The sequence below is a fragment of the Crassostrea angulata genome, unplaced genomic scaffold (genome assembly GCF_025612915.1).
Source record: "Crassostrea angulata isolate pt1a10 unplaced genomic scaffold, ASM2561291v2 HiC_scaffold_163, whole genome shotgun sequence".
In the NCBI taxonomy this organism is placed as follows: domain Eukaryota; kingdom Metazoa; phylum Mollusca; class Bivalvia; order Ostreida; family Ostreidae; genus Magallana; species Magallana angulata.
The window spans coordinates 42,952-57,375 of NW_026441716.1; the positions used below are offsets into that span (position 1 = coordinate 42,952).

General features: G+C 30.6%; 1 protein-coding gene across 1 annotated transcript in view; it reads right to left on the minus strand.

Annotated features, from left to right (window-relative positions):
* The window catches only part of LOC128169631 (uncharacterized), a gene marked incomplete at its 3' end in the record, with an annotated part of 99,726 nt that overhangs the window by 42,945 nt on the left and 42,357 nt on the right, over nucleotides 1-14,424 (minus strand). Inside the window, exons 6-13 of the mRNA XM_052835747.1 lie at nucleotides 12,650-12,786; nucleotides 12,304-12,474; nucleotides 9,220-9,263; nucleotides 9,058-9,089; nucleotides 8,828-8,928; nucleotides 5,707-5,868; nucleotides 5,564-5,610; nucleotides 5,159-5,272 (exon numbers count right to left, since the gene is read on the minus strand). Coding sequence (XP_052691707.1) covers nucleotides 5,159-5,272; nucleotides 5,564-5,610; nucleotides 5,707-5,868; nucleotides 8,828-8,928; nucleotides 9,058-9,089; nucleotides 9,220-9,263; nucleotides 12,304-12,474; nucleotides 12,650-12,786 — 808 coding nt within the window. The remainder of the gene's footprint in view (nucleotides 1-5,158; nucleotides 5,273-5,563; nucleotides 5,611-5,706; nucleotides 5,869-8,827; nucleotides 8,929-9,057; nucleotides 9,090-9,219; nucleotides 9,264-12,303; nucleotides 12,475-12,649; nucleotides 12,787-14,424) is intronic.

The following is a 14,424-nucleotide window of genomic DNA, read 5'->3' on the forward strand; positions in this document are numbered from 1 at the left end:
GGATGTCTGAAATCTTTGAACTGCTAATTTTTTTGTCTAAAAGCTTTGTTAATATCAATAAACATCGGATATTTTAATTTTTTTTTAATGTGACATTACTTTTGGTCTTAAAATAATGTGTAGGCACGTGCCTGTGCCTAACGGCAGGCTACGCCACTGCCCGGCTTTGAGTTAACACATGCATTGGGTGAAGAATTCAAATAACATATACCCAGTTATTTATTGCAGACTTCATCGATATCCACCATTATCTCCCCCCAGGAGCCTCCATGACACAGTTATGAAAGGAGACGGGTGGTGTGGTAAATAAATAAAGACATATACTTAGTTGTCGCCGCTAGGTATCCGAAATAATTATTTCGGAAATAAAAGGTTTGTCCCGGGTAAACGTGTCCGGTTTTGCTCCGTCCCGGGTTTATAATATTTTGTTATAATTTTATTAAATGGCATTTTATGACGGAATTGTTGAATTATCTAAGTATTTTAACTTAAATATCAATAATTAAATACACAAGTTTCCAAATACAACAATGTAATTCGCTTGATATCGCCAAAATGTGTAACCCGGGCTCGCTACCCATTTTAGTCACCTGAAAAATGAAAATGTGTGATAAATATTGAAAAACTCATTCTGTGTTGATAAAAATATCAGCGAAGACAAAACAAGTTGTAATAAAGTATTCCTGCGAATTTCGTGCAGAACAAATAAGTATTTTTTAAGAAATCGACAAAAACTCGATTATCAGTTTCGAGAATCCCGGCCCGGCCCGGGTTTCGCTACCTATTTTAGTCACACTGAATTTTTGAACTTTTTCGACTAGAATGTCGAGAAACCTCCATATGAATCATGTTAAATAATATTTAAAGATAAAATTAATTCAATCAAAGTATGTATCAGTGGTAGAAATATTTCTCGAAAATTGTATGGATCCAAGCACTATTGAACTTTAGTCTCGTTCAACCAAACGCTCGGTTGACACCGTAAATCTCCGACAAGGGTTTACGGAGACAGCCGAGCGTCGAGTTGAACGAGATTATATTGAACTCTGGCGTAGGAATACATACGACTACAAAAAAATATTGAAATTGTTCGTACCATTTAAAATCTGACTATTTTTAAGGTATTTGTAAGTAAGTTTCCTTGAAAAACAATGCTTTAGCATACATTACATCGAATTCATCAATTATTTTCAAGAACTAAGTCTTGTCAGGCGCAATGGTTTGTGCTGAGGTCCAAACACTGTTTCACTTTCGGTTTGTCCGAGTGACTGCATAGGAAAGTTGATTAAAAATCAACTCCCAAAAATTATTATCAATTGTAAACTTTCTTCATGTTGTATTTGCAATAAAATCTAAGTGGATCCTGTTATTCTTTAACAATATTGTTGAATAAAAAAGCAACCGAGGCATTTGTAAATTTTACTTTATCATATAATGAAATTTAATGTAATATTCTTTGTTTCCCCAGAAACTATTAAAGCACAGAAAATGACAACAATATAAATCTAAATGTAACCATTCAAGGAATTAAATTCATTTTTAATCTCGAAACTGTTTTTTTTATGTAACTCTGATTTTAGATTAACAAGTAGCTGGAAATGCAAAATGAATGTTTCCAAAGATCCACTGAAGTTACTGAGTAATCAATTGAAGTGATTTAAGCAGCAAGATGAAGTAAATCAAGAATGAACTGAAAAATTTAAAATATTCAAGTAATTTAATTTTAAGCAATTTACATGTGATATGTATGTAATTCATGTGAAAAACGTACGTTGGATCCACATGCGTTAACGTATGGAATGTATCACGTATGTCTAACACACGTGTAACATACGTTTCACATATGTTCATTAAAGTACGTTAAACACACGTGGTACTTAAATCACGTTAAACGTACGTGAGGTCACATACGTATCACACATGTTTAACGTACATCTGTATGTGAAACGCATGTGGCAAATTTTGCTGTGTACACAGTATATGAAAAATATGTCTTTGCTATTAATAATCTAAATTTTTATGATTATATTCATGTCAGTTAATTTATGTGTGACGTCATAACGCGAGATGATGGGAAGTGTCGTCTGCGAGCCGAGACGCGCTTGGACATCGCAGAAAAAGACACTTGATCTCTAGTACTCCGGTAATACGGATACTGCCATGCCGTGCAGATCTGCCTGTGAATCTACCATGTACTGTTTTGATGTTTTGCGTTAACTGAACCTATGATCCTTCTGTGAACTTGGATCCGTGTGTGCGTATCTTTCCATCTTACTGTCCTCGCAGGTAGTGCATAACGTGTTCATAACATTATATTCTAGTTGTAGAGAGGTTATTATGAAAAATTGTTTATATAAAGACTTTAATAGAGTAATGATAACATTTTAAAATTTTTTTTATCTAACGCTGCGATAACGTTGTGAAATGAATTACGTATTTAAGCCAAACCAAAACATTTTAATAAAAAGTTTGAAATATTTTTTAAAAAATGTTATCATCAACATTGTAAACTTTCTATGAATTATTAAAACATTGTTATCAACATTGAATATGACAAGTCAGGTACATTTTCAAAATTGCTTTAAGGACGTTGTTGACTCAGGATTAGAGTTCTCAAATTCGGATTGTTATCAAGTTTAATGTCATGAGTAAAAATGTACTCAACACTAAAAGTATTTATAAAGGAATTATTAATGACATACCATTCGATATTTTACTATATTATTGAATTAGGCTTAAACAAAGGAAATTCGGACTAAAATTTTCAGATTTTTTTTTTTTTTTACTAAAACATTTTTGTTAGTACTGTAATTTTTAAAGTTTAGTTTTTATCTGTTAGTCAACATAGTTTTGCCTATTTTCTGTTGGTTTTATCTCACTTTTTCATTTAGATAATCAAAGGCACACACTTCAAAGATATTGAAAAATGCTTTAAAACAATAAACAATAAAAGACACCATATCTCAAAATTTTGATCATTGACCTCATATAAGTTTTATGCCTGCAAATTGAGGTCAATATACTTATTTTAGTGCTATAAATGTTTAAGGATTTTCATCATTCAGTTTTTTATTAAATTAAATCAAAAAATGGGTAGGGATTTGAAAACTGATAGAGGAAATTCGGACTGGAATATTTATAAAAATTTTTGAACAAAAATTTTATGCTTTGTGTCTTTTTAGTGTCACTGCCATTCATAAACTGTATTTCATTTTTAAAAGAGTTTAACAATTTGTATTATATTCACAATTAATCTCAATCAAGTGTAAAAATTTTAGGGATTGTTTTTTATTCTTAAAAAATATCCAATAGCCATAAACCATTAGGTCATTGACCTACTTTTTGAAAGTGAAAAAGCACCACAATGATAGATGGTTTTCATTATCATCAGTGGAATTTTTTTTTCATTTTGAGTAAACGTATACCTTTAAATATTTCGAGAGAGATTGTGACCAGGTGTGACCGGTCAGCAGAAGATGCTCACTCCCCCACGGCACCTGATCCTACCTCTATCTTTTTAGAGGTCCGTCTTGCTCTGCTTTGAATTTGTATTTCGTTTTATGAATTTTTGAGATGGTTGACAGTTTGTTATTGTCATTTTTCATTGATCAAACATTATTTGCGTTTTTATTTCTTTTGATATGATAATTATCCTTTGCCTAGTGTCTCTCTGTGAATACTTACAAAGATATTTTACTGCATGTATGATTTGTTACTACATAACATATTTGGAACATATATCAGAAATGTTGATAAAACATATGGATTTTATTTTTAAAAATATGTTTTTAAGTGAATTAAAAACCGTAGCGGGATGACACGTTATGCAATATTTACGCCATTACATTTTGCCTGCATTTGTGAACTTATTTCAGATACATGATGTAAGTTTTTCTTTGTGCCGCTTCTCATTCACATGAGGGTTTGTTTTTTGGGGAAACGAGAGACAACTTCTTTTCTCGAACAATTCCTTATCAAGTTGTAGCGTGGTCTATATTCAAACATTTTTTTTTGCTATAAAATTCTATCTTGTGTCTATTTTTTTTAATTGTTGTTGATAGGCATGGGGAGCCCTTAGGTAGCCCCTGCGTTTGAATAGCCGCTGGGTAGGTTGGGTAAGTTATGTTACATAAATTATATTCATTATTTTTCGACGATAACACACATTTTGAAATACATGGATCAGTAGAAAGCGGGGGTTCCGCCCCCACCCCCACCCCACACGCTTTCTGAAACACATTAAATTCATATAGTACAATTAGTGATTTTTTGTATTGAATAATTTATTAGCAAAATATGTATTTGGAACCGTCATGACAAATTTTAAACAAGTTATCCCTTCGGAAACCCGACATGGGTAGCATTTATTTAAATGCGCTGGCATTAAAGTGTTTTATATTTATATGTTCCAATCACTAAATCAGAGGTAACTACCAGTACACAATAACAAGAAAACATGCCGACTTGTATTGAATAAAGACCTCTTAACGCCTTAGAAATTTTTTAAAATTAAACTCTGTAAATGTGTGGTCTGTAATGGAAATGCCTGTCGGATCCAATTAACAGAAAGTGTTTTTAATGTCTATAATGTTTTTGCCTAACCCTCTAAAATTGTATCATAACACTCCTGCTTCGCAGCCGCATAGAAATGTTTCAATTTTACATGCCAACTTCCAGTGTTTCCTTTTTGTCTGTTAAAAACGTAATTCAAAATGTTAATATTCATGTAATGTTATTGTTATAAAAACATTTTAAAAAACCTTATAATGGCATTTTGAAGCCCAAAATAATATACCTAATTCTAACGTTATAGATTAGGTATTCGTAACATTTTGATAAGATTAGCATAACGGTTTTTTTTACGTTATTGTGCTAAGTGGCCTTTCATTTCTGTCGCCAATCAGCAGAGTAAATGCGTCACTTTATTATGATTGATTGATTTTGTGTTCGTTGATTGTTTGTGTATTTTGTTCAACTATTAAATGTGCAAACATTGATAGTTTTCTCTGGTGATTTTATAAGTGTCGCTATTTTTAGATTTGGTAAAGTTACTTTGGACTATTTTAAGATTTCTGCATGTAGCGCACGTTACAAAATAAAGATTCAAATCAAATTGAAGGGTGTAGTCTATTTGTAAAATAGGGTTACCAAGACTTACTTTTTTCACATAATGTACCATTAAATCTTCCACCGCAAGTACATTTAAAACCAGATTTGTCTTTATAAGCTGTACATATGCCATTGTGTTGACAAGGTTTTGATTCACATGGGTCTAAAATACAAAGTGCACATATGGATTAAGATAAAACATAATTAATTGCCTGTAAAATGCTCTAAGTGATTTTTAAAGGAAACATTGAATTTGTTATTACACTCTAAACATCAACTGCATTTTGATATTGTTTACCTTTTCTTTCAACTGTTACGACGAGGCATCTCACGGTTTGTTATTGCCTTTTTTTATTTACGCTAAAAACGTTAAATGTAACTTTTGCCGAAAAACATTACGTAATCTTTGCTTGCTTGTATTCCAAACTTCAACTGCATTTTGATATTGTATTACCTTTTCTATCAACCGTTACGATGAGGCATCTCACGGTCCAGTCAAATCTAAAAATAACATTAGATAACATATTTAATCTTCTAAAACATTAAAAAAGTCCTTAACATTACCTCAGCAGGAAATATCAATTTGATAATATTCACCGATCAGTGGCGTTTAGACATATTTGTCGAGGTCCAGGTGTCAAGGCTAAAAACTCCACTTGTGCTACCTTGGTGTCTATTGTTCCATTAATCACATCAGAGCTGTATTGTATTGTCACATTTTCCTGACTTCTGTCTGTACTGATAATCCTGTCAATGCCTCTAGATTATAAAAATTATATTCTGATTAATTGTTTTAGAACAATATAAATATACTTCATTCGACATTCACATTCATGAAGACCCGACGATAAATTAATGAAGAAAATTAAACCCTCCGGGGTCATTTTTAAATGGAGGTTCTATAAGACTCCTCTATTGCTACCGGTCAGCTTGCATATGACGTCGATAATGGACTTCGTGGATTCGACGGTCACCGCCTAGCAGCAAAATTTGCAAAATTCATTTAGCATTCAAATTTTAATATTATTATTGAAATGATTATGTTATTTGCAATTACAATAAATAGAAATATCAAAATCCCAATAAGTATAAAACTGAACTTTATTTTTTTTTACAACGACTGATAAGCAAGTTCTTCAACTTATATTAATGTCTCTCGTTGGCACGGATGTTAGCGCGAGGGGTTCATTGGTGTGGGAAGAAGCCAGAGTACCCGTAGAGAACCACGAATCCAAGCAGGCGACCGCCAAACCCTATCACATACAACCACAATAAGTATGAATATGCGTAAGCTTAAAAATATTGATGATGTTTGGGGTTCAGTAGAAATGGTGTGATATCGTACATTGGCTATTTATACTTTTTATACAGCCTCCTGTCTGCAATGCCAAATAATAAGGATTCCTCAAAAACTACCCAGTGTTGACTTATCATGAGATTCAATGGATAAACATGGCGTGATTCTTTGTCTGTATCGTATATTACTTGTACATTATCAATTAATCTTCTGCAGTGACGTATTTTTTTTATGTATAGCCACCCCCTCCCCCGGGACATCGATCCTATTAACATGATTATTCAAGTTGAACCAATGTTATGTGAAGCTTGAATATTTCCCCAATTAAGTACAATATCAACCGTGACATTGGTATGGCATTTTTTTGTTTAGTATTACTTTACTTCTTTAACGATCACTTTCGTTAATTTTGACAATAATCAGTAAAGCGTTCGGTATGCATACTAAACCTACTATAAGGATAATGAAACAAATGAAATTACATCCAAATTTCACTCGTTAACGCACCCCTCCAACAACACACTCAAACACACATTTAGTGGGCACATAGGAAGGGTACCCAGCCCACGTGCGGCGAAGCTTGATTAATCTTGCAGGTCTGGCCAGCACTGCCGATTTCAAAGTAATGTGGGAAGTTAGTGTGTTCTTTCAAGCTGATAAGTGAATTGTGCGTGAAAAAAGTGTAAAAACATTAAACAGAATATTTCATTTTAAAAATGAATAACGAGGGTATTACAATATCTACCGGTATATTATTTTTTCCCTTTTTAAGGTTATTTCCAATTTTAAACACAGTAAGATAAAATAATAGAAGTTATGCACATAATGAAAGATTAAATCTTTTTACCGCATAATGTATGGAAGGGAATTACCGCCAAAATTCTATGTATCTTGCTTTTATTATTGTTATGCCTACTTCTTTATTCTTCAGTACATTTACACTTGTATGTCACTTTATTGTTTTCATATTTATGCTTATCTAATTTCACTTTGATTCTCTTTGATCCTTCATTGTTTGCTTTATTCTATGTTGCAACTTCCTCTTCTTATTCGTGTAAATTATTTCTTCTATCTCTGTTACAAACGTGAATTCAAACACGCAAACCATAAGGCACTATGAATAAAGACGAATACAAGTTGCATGAATTTAATGCTGCATTATGGACTTTCTGATCTGAAATGATTAATCCAACGGTAAATTGAGAATTTTAAAATTTTACATTTTTGAAATCCTTAGAAATATATTTGATCACTATCTACAAACGAATCAAATTTCTGCAAAAGAAAAAAAACGACAACACGTATTTCCTAATATTAAGGGTTTCCAAAAGTTCGCTTTTCAAGAGTTTTTATTAATTATCTATCATAAATTTTAGTACATATTGTGAATCATTAATTATGATAGTAACTATCGAAATTTTTTTTTGGTTTTGTAAAATATTTATTTTTGCGTATTCCATAAAAAAGCACGAATATGTAAGCAAAGTAGTTTCTATCCTGTAGTATTTAGTATTGCAAACTCTTAATTTATACTCCAACTTCTATACCCTAAAAGGTGAAGAAAAAACCCATATATTTTTATAAGTTTAGAGAGGTTTGTCCCTCTGTTTAAACCTAGCCATACTGGATCACCTCTATTCTGAAAACTTTGCATCATATATTATTTTATTCGTGATTTTTTCTAAAATGCCAAATAAACTTTGCTGAATAGAATTGTTCAGGTAAATTTACGTATTCACATAGTTTAGTAAGGGACTATATTTAATGGCGAGGTTTTAAAGAAGAAAATAATTTTTTTTTTCATAATAAAATCGTTTTAAAGTATTGTAACTTAAACTTTCTAGTTATCAGAAGAAACAAAACTTCCAAGTAGTTTCTTTTTTCGGATATCTTCATTTTGTTCTGAAAAAACTAAATGAACAGTTTTTTTTAAACATTTCGATCGACAAATATTGGAATATCATAAAAGACTAGCAAACTTAATCTACGGTTTAAAATATTTTATGCCACACCTGAAAATACATATATAATAGACCCATACTTTTGGTTTATTTTCTGAATCTATAAGATTTTTCTAACATTTCTGTAACGGTTTAAGTAAAAGTTTAAGACTTTGAAAATTAATTTATTTGCATGTTCAACTGTCAAGGATTGAAAACAGCGTCTTTAAGTGCAAAAACATCAAAATATTAATTAAGTGATGAAACTGTGAACATCTTTTTTATAATAGTTTCAAATTTAGTTATTCTAAGTAAAATAAATATGTATCTGATGTCATGGTTTATGGTAATAATGCCACCTTCTATCAGTACCTTCAGTACTTTGATTTATTTATAAAGTGTTGTGTGAAGCGTGTTAACCACTGGAAATCTTAGACTTAGACTTGTTAACTATGACAACACATTTTTTGAATAAGCATACCCTGTGTTTTCAGTTGCGGCATAAATAGGAAACCTACAAAATGAACCAACGGGGCACAATATGTCTTGTTGTTTCGGAAATGATGCGTAGTAAGGCTTTCCCTGTCAAAATATGCTAAAACAATTAATTATCATCATTTGAAAAAAAAAGAATAAATAAGATATGTGATTAACATTAATATTAAAGTTTAAAAACAAAAAAAGCCTTTCATATACTTTTCATGGACTTACCGGTACAATGGGATTTGGTCGAAACACACTGGCTGTAGAAAACAGATTTTCATTTATCATTTACAAAAAAATTACTTCTTATACTCTTTACCTTTCTTTATTAAATTATCTATTAAATTCAAGACTGTTTTTTAAAGTAACCATTTTATAACATTGTCTTACCTTTTACGTCAATTTTAAAGCATTGCAACTCAACTGTGCTTACGCTAAAACGAAAGAAAAGCGGAGTTTGAAAGCACCCAAAATTTCATGAAATTATGATAATACAAAAACTATAAAAAACTAGACTCTTGTTGCTTTAGTAACAAAAAGGTCTTTCTATTCCTCATGTTAATTTACTTCTATATAAAACAAAACAAACAGATTTTTTTTTCTCAAAGACTTCCTGTGACAACCGGAAATAACGCCAGATCAAACAGACCATGGTAAAAATATCTTTATACAATGTTCTGTCTTTCCTCATAGTTTAGTTCAATTTTCTGTTAGTTTTGTGATCTCGTTAAGAAAGATTCTTTTTTATCGTTTGGACAGGAAACGGACAAACTAAACTAATCAAGAAAACTAAACATAAGCATTTTTTATAACATTTCCTACGGTACATAACTTTTTATCTGACCAAATAAAATGTTCAAAGAAAAAATCAAAACTCATTAAAAACTGTATTTGCTTGAAAACTTCCTCTGAGAATTGGAAGTGACGGTCGATAAAATGAAACGGATTAAACACAACTTCAATCAAATATCTATCATCCATAAAAGTTTTTTTTGTTTTGATCACTTACATTTTTGAGATCCCAAAGATACAAAGTTTGTAAAAAAAAAAGAATGCTCTACTTGATTTTACCATGTAGCTATGTATTTCTATTACTGAAATTTTACTTTAATGCTTAATAACAAAAACATTTAAAAAAAAATGAATTTTGAATAATGAAATGCACATACAAAGGTCTATCATCCCACAAGTTTTGGTTTCGGGTTTTTAAGTCTTGCCGTGTTTGAGATCTCACTGAGACAAGGTTTTTGTCTAGGGACAGGAAACAGACAAACGGAAGTGCTTATTGATAATAAAAGTTAGTATTTCTTGCATTTTTTGCCTAGCATACATGTACATTACCGTTTATCGAGCTAACTAAAACTGTCAAAGAAAAACAGTTAAACATATATACAACTTGATTTGTTTGAATATATTCATTTTATGTAAAAATAATAAATATCTTGAAGTACTTCCCGTGGCGACTGGAAGTTACGATGATCAAAACAAAAAACAAGCTTTTTACCGCGGGACAGGAAACAAATACAGCCTCTACATGATTTGATCTAGTGCCCAATCAAGTTCAATTCCCAGTGAAGCTTTTAAATTGCTGTATTTTCTTAACTAATAGAGACGGTTAACTTTAATATGGAATATGTAATTTGTTATAAAATCAATCATTTCATTCTCTACAATTTGAGTTTTAAAGCGACTGTCCCGTTGGGTAATGGCTAGAGCGATGGATTTGTGCACAGGCGACGCGGGTACAATCCCCGACTGTTAATTGTGCCTAGATTTACAACTTTACTTGAAAATAATAGATTGTATTGTGTTCCGTATTAATTTTGTACAAAAAATCACAATAGTACAGTTTTTGTCGTATAAATATATGTTTAAAGCGTTCCTTACTTAAATGGAATTTGAAAGAGTTTTAAGAAAAAATAGAATATAAAAAATCCCGATAGCATTTTTATAGGTGCATTCAAATGAAAGACCTCTCGTTGATTGCAATGATTTTCTAGTTTTTTAATTCAATTAAATTAAATTTATTGAGAAAACCACATGTGGCGCAAGTCACGCATACATTTTATAAATATAATTAGTAAACATATTTTCTTAGGTTAAATGCATCACGTATGAAGTAACAAATATTTCTTTTTAATTTAACATTTGCTGGGTTAGGAACTATATAAGATAAACAAGCGTGATTAAAAAGAACAATATTCACCTCGTAGTTGTTTATAAAGAGGCCATATATATAACAAATGAATGTTCATCTTTAACAACAGTGTGACAATTAATACAATATATTTCATCCCTTGAAATAATAGGTTAACAATATCTGCCAATCTCTATCTGTAATTTGTGAGCACTTATACTTACGGAAATTTCTTAGAAATAGAAAATTTGAAATATGGTTGAATTTCAAGCTTGTTTAGATTTTGCGTACTTGTTAATTGGCTGTAGAATGACAATTTTGATATTTTAATATTTTCAATTTTTTAATAAGTTTTAACAAGTTTTTCTATTTCCTGCAGATATTCATCCTCTAAATATGCATATTTTAAAAGCAAGGTTGAGTTCTGACTTTTTTCTAAGCTTTAAAAACTCAGTAGTCATCTTTACTTTTTTATGTTTTGCTTTTCTGCTCAGACTTTGCTTAAAGTTTATATACTGTGGAATCATTAGAATTCGCGGTGGCTCAATTTTCGTGGTGTTCGTGGATAGCCCTCACCCACGAATTTAAATCCTCAACGAAAACAATTTTAGAAAGAGTTATATTTGTTGCTGAAACAGTAACCGACGCATCCACGAAATTATATCCCCATGAATCAGCAAAAAAGTCATAATCCACGAAAATTGGGCCCACGAATTTAAATGATTTCACAGTAATGAGGTTTTCTAAATCTTAAAGTCTTATACCCAACATTGTTATAAATGTTAGTAAATGAATTGACAATCGTGTTTGTCTCTGTAAAATTTGAGTCATCTAATTAACATACTGTGTAAATGTGTAAGATCATCAGCAGATTCCTTATCTAAATTAAAATTGCATCAACGTATCTTTCTTTACAGCTTTCTGAACAAATAAATGACACAATACAAGAATTGCAGTTATCATAATTTACATTATTGTTTCTAGGAAAAAGCTTAATACTTGTCGATAGTAGATAATGATCTGAAACAAAAATATTCAGTATAATTGTATATGTTTACTTCTGACATGTAGTCAACAGTGCTTTTGCCGTTTGAATTGTAAAATGTATAAAACCCAACAGAATCACCAAGAAATCTACCATGTATTTTTCTGTTAATAGTTAAGTATTATCTAATTGGTGACGCACAAGAAAATGATCCTTAACACATGAATCTGAAAGGGGACAATTAGAAAAAGATTTTAAAAAATCATTCATTAAAATTGTTATCTTAGATTTTTGAGTTTTAAGTACATGTATATGATTGTCATTAAAATTGTAACGAAATATTATATGATACCCCTTGTTATCCTCTGCATTGGCACAAATGATATGTTTCCCAATATCACTGTTTGCAGGAGACCATCTCATTGAAATGTAAGCTGTTTTTGGATCTCCGGGAACATACTTTATCACTGTCTGTTGCACATGTATACCATCTCTTCTCAGGAAGTTGAATTTCGTAATTGTTCTATAAAAACAACATTTTAAACATATTAATCAAAATGTATCAAATATCAAAAAGTAATGATTCAAATAAAAATTAACTCTAAAGTGATGCTTATATCTTTTTTTATTAATCAGGTGTTTAGCATTTATAAAATAGATTTATAAAATTATAAAATAGAGATTATTAAATATCTTGCCTAGCACTGTCTTTAGGTTTTGCATAGACACTGACATGAAAATCTCCCCCAACATATACAGTATACTCCTGGTTATTTGGCGGTGTTGGGGATATAAAGTCAGGTGGATCCGTCCGTCCTGTTACTTTAAAAAACATCTAAACCAAACAAAACTTGCACATTTAGGTATGAAACAATCTGTTCATAATACTATATAGTATTCCTTACAATTTTTTGGATGCAATTTGGTCTCAAATAATTTGACGGGGGTTGTTTTTGTACTCAGTAGATTGTCAGGAAGTAAAATATTTGTAGAGTGATTAAAGACCACACACAGTAAAATGTATGCAATTCTTTTCTTTTATTTGATATTTCAGATACTAAAAATAGGACATAATAGGGCACAAATATAGATTGGGAAGAATATAAAATATCGCAGTGTGCAGATGACACTTCATTAATCACAGACGGCTCTCCAAAATCTCTTGATGGAATTCTCCAAACACTAGACTTATATGCAAATGTGTCTGGACTAAAGATAAACTTAAGTAAAACAAAAATAATGTGGATAGGATCTAAAAAATTCTCAAAAATAGTTTATCATCACTCTAGACGGAAATTTACTGAATTTCACACAAGGTTAAATCTTTTGGGTATAAGTTTTTCAGTAAATCAAAAGAAATGATAGATATAAATTATATACCAGTAATGGAAAAGATTGATAAACTTTTAACCAGATGGAATTCTAGAAATCTTACACCGATAGGCAAAATAACAGTTATCAAAACACTTTTAGTCCCAAAAATTTATAATTTAATTTTAACACACCAAACCCAACATTAGAATTTATTAGAAGTTTTGAAAGAAAACTTTTTAAATTTATTTGGAACGAAAAGCCAGACAAAAATTAGAGAAGAACTCTTATTCAAGGATATGAGATTTTCGGATTAAAAATGATAGATTTCGAAAACTTTATGATAGCACTTAAACCAAATTGGATTAGAAGGCTTATATTTTCAAATTCAAAATGAATAAACTTGTTTAAAGCTTATTTTGGACATAAATTGTAAACATTGATGAAATTTGGTATTGGTTTTACTAATATGATTATGAAAAATTCAAACAATAGATTTTGGAAAGATGTATTGTAATGTTGGAGAACAATTATTGATGTGCAAAAAGGAAAATGTGATAGGCTGTTTAATGAACACATATGGTATAATCCAGATATTAATATCGACAATAAATCAGTTTTCTTTAAGGATTTATTCAAATTAGGTTTTATATATATAGGGGATATGTATGAAAATGACAATCAGATATTTAGTTATAATCAGTTGAAAAACAGTTTCAACTTAAAAACAAATTTTGTTCAATACATCGGTCTAACAAAAGCATGACAAAATTATGTGAAAGTATTAAATATACCGTTAACTAAGAATTGTAATATTGGTTACCCAAATACAGAAGAAATATTTTGTAGATCTAATAAGGGTTGCAGTAACATGTACAACCTCTTGATATCAAAGAAAAGAACTTATCCAAAATCAGAAAAAATGGATGTCAGAAATCGAATTAACTCAAAAACAATGGAGGAAAATTTATATTCTGCCCTTTAAGTGCACAAAGGATTCAAAATTACTGTGGCTTCAATACCAACTATTACATAGGATCTTGCCAATCAATTATCATTTACATAGAGTATGGATAGTAAATTCTCAATTGTGTTACTTTTGTCAACAGACCCCTGAGACAATAGAACATATATTTGTTGACTGTTAATTTAGTGAAAGAAA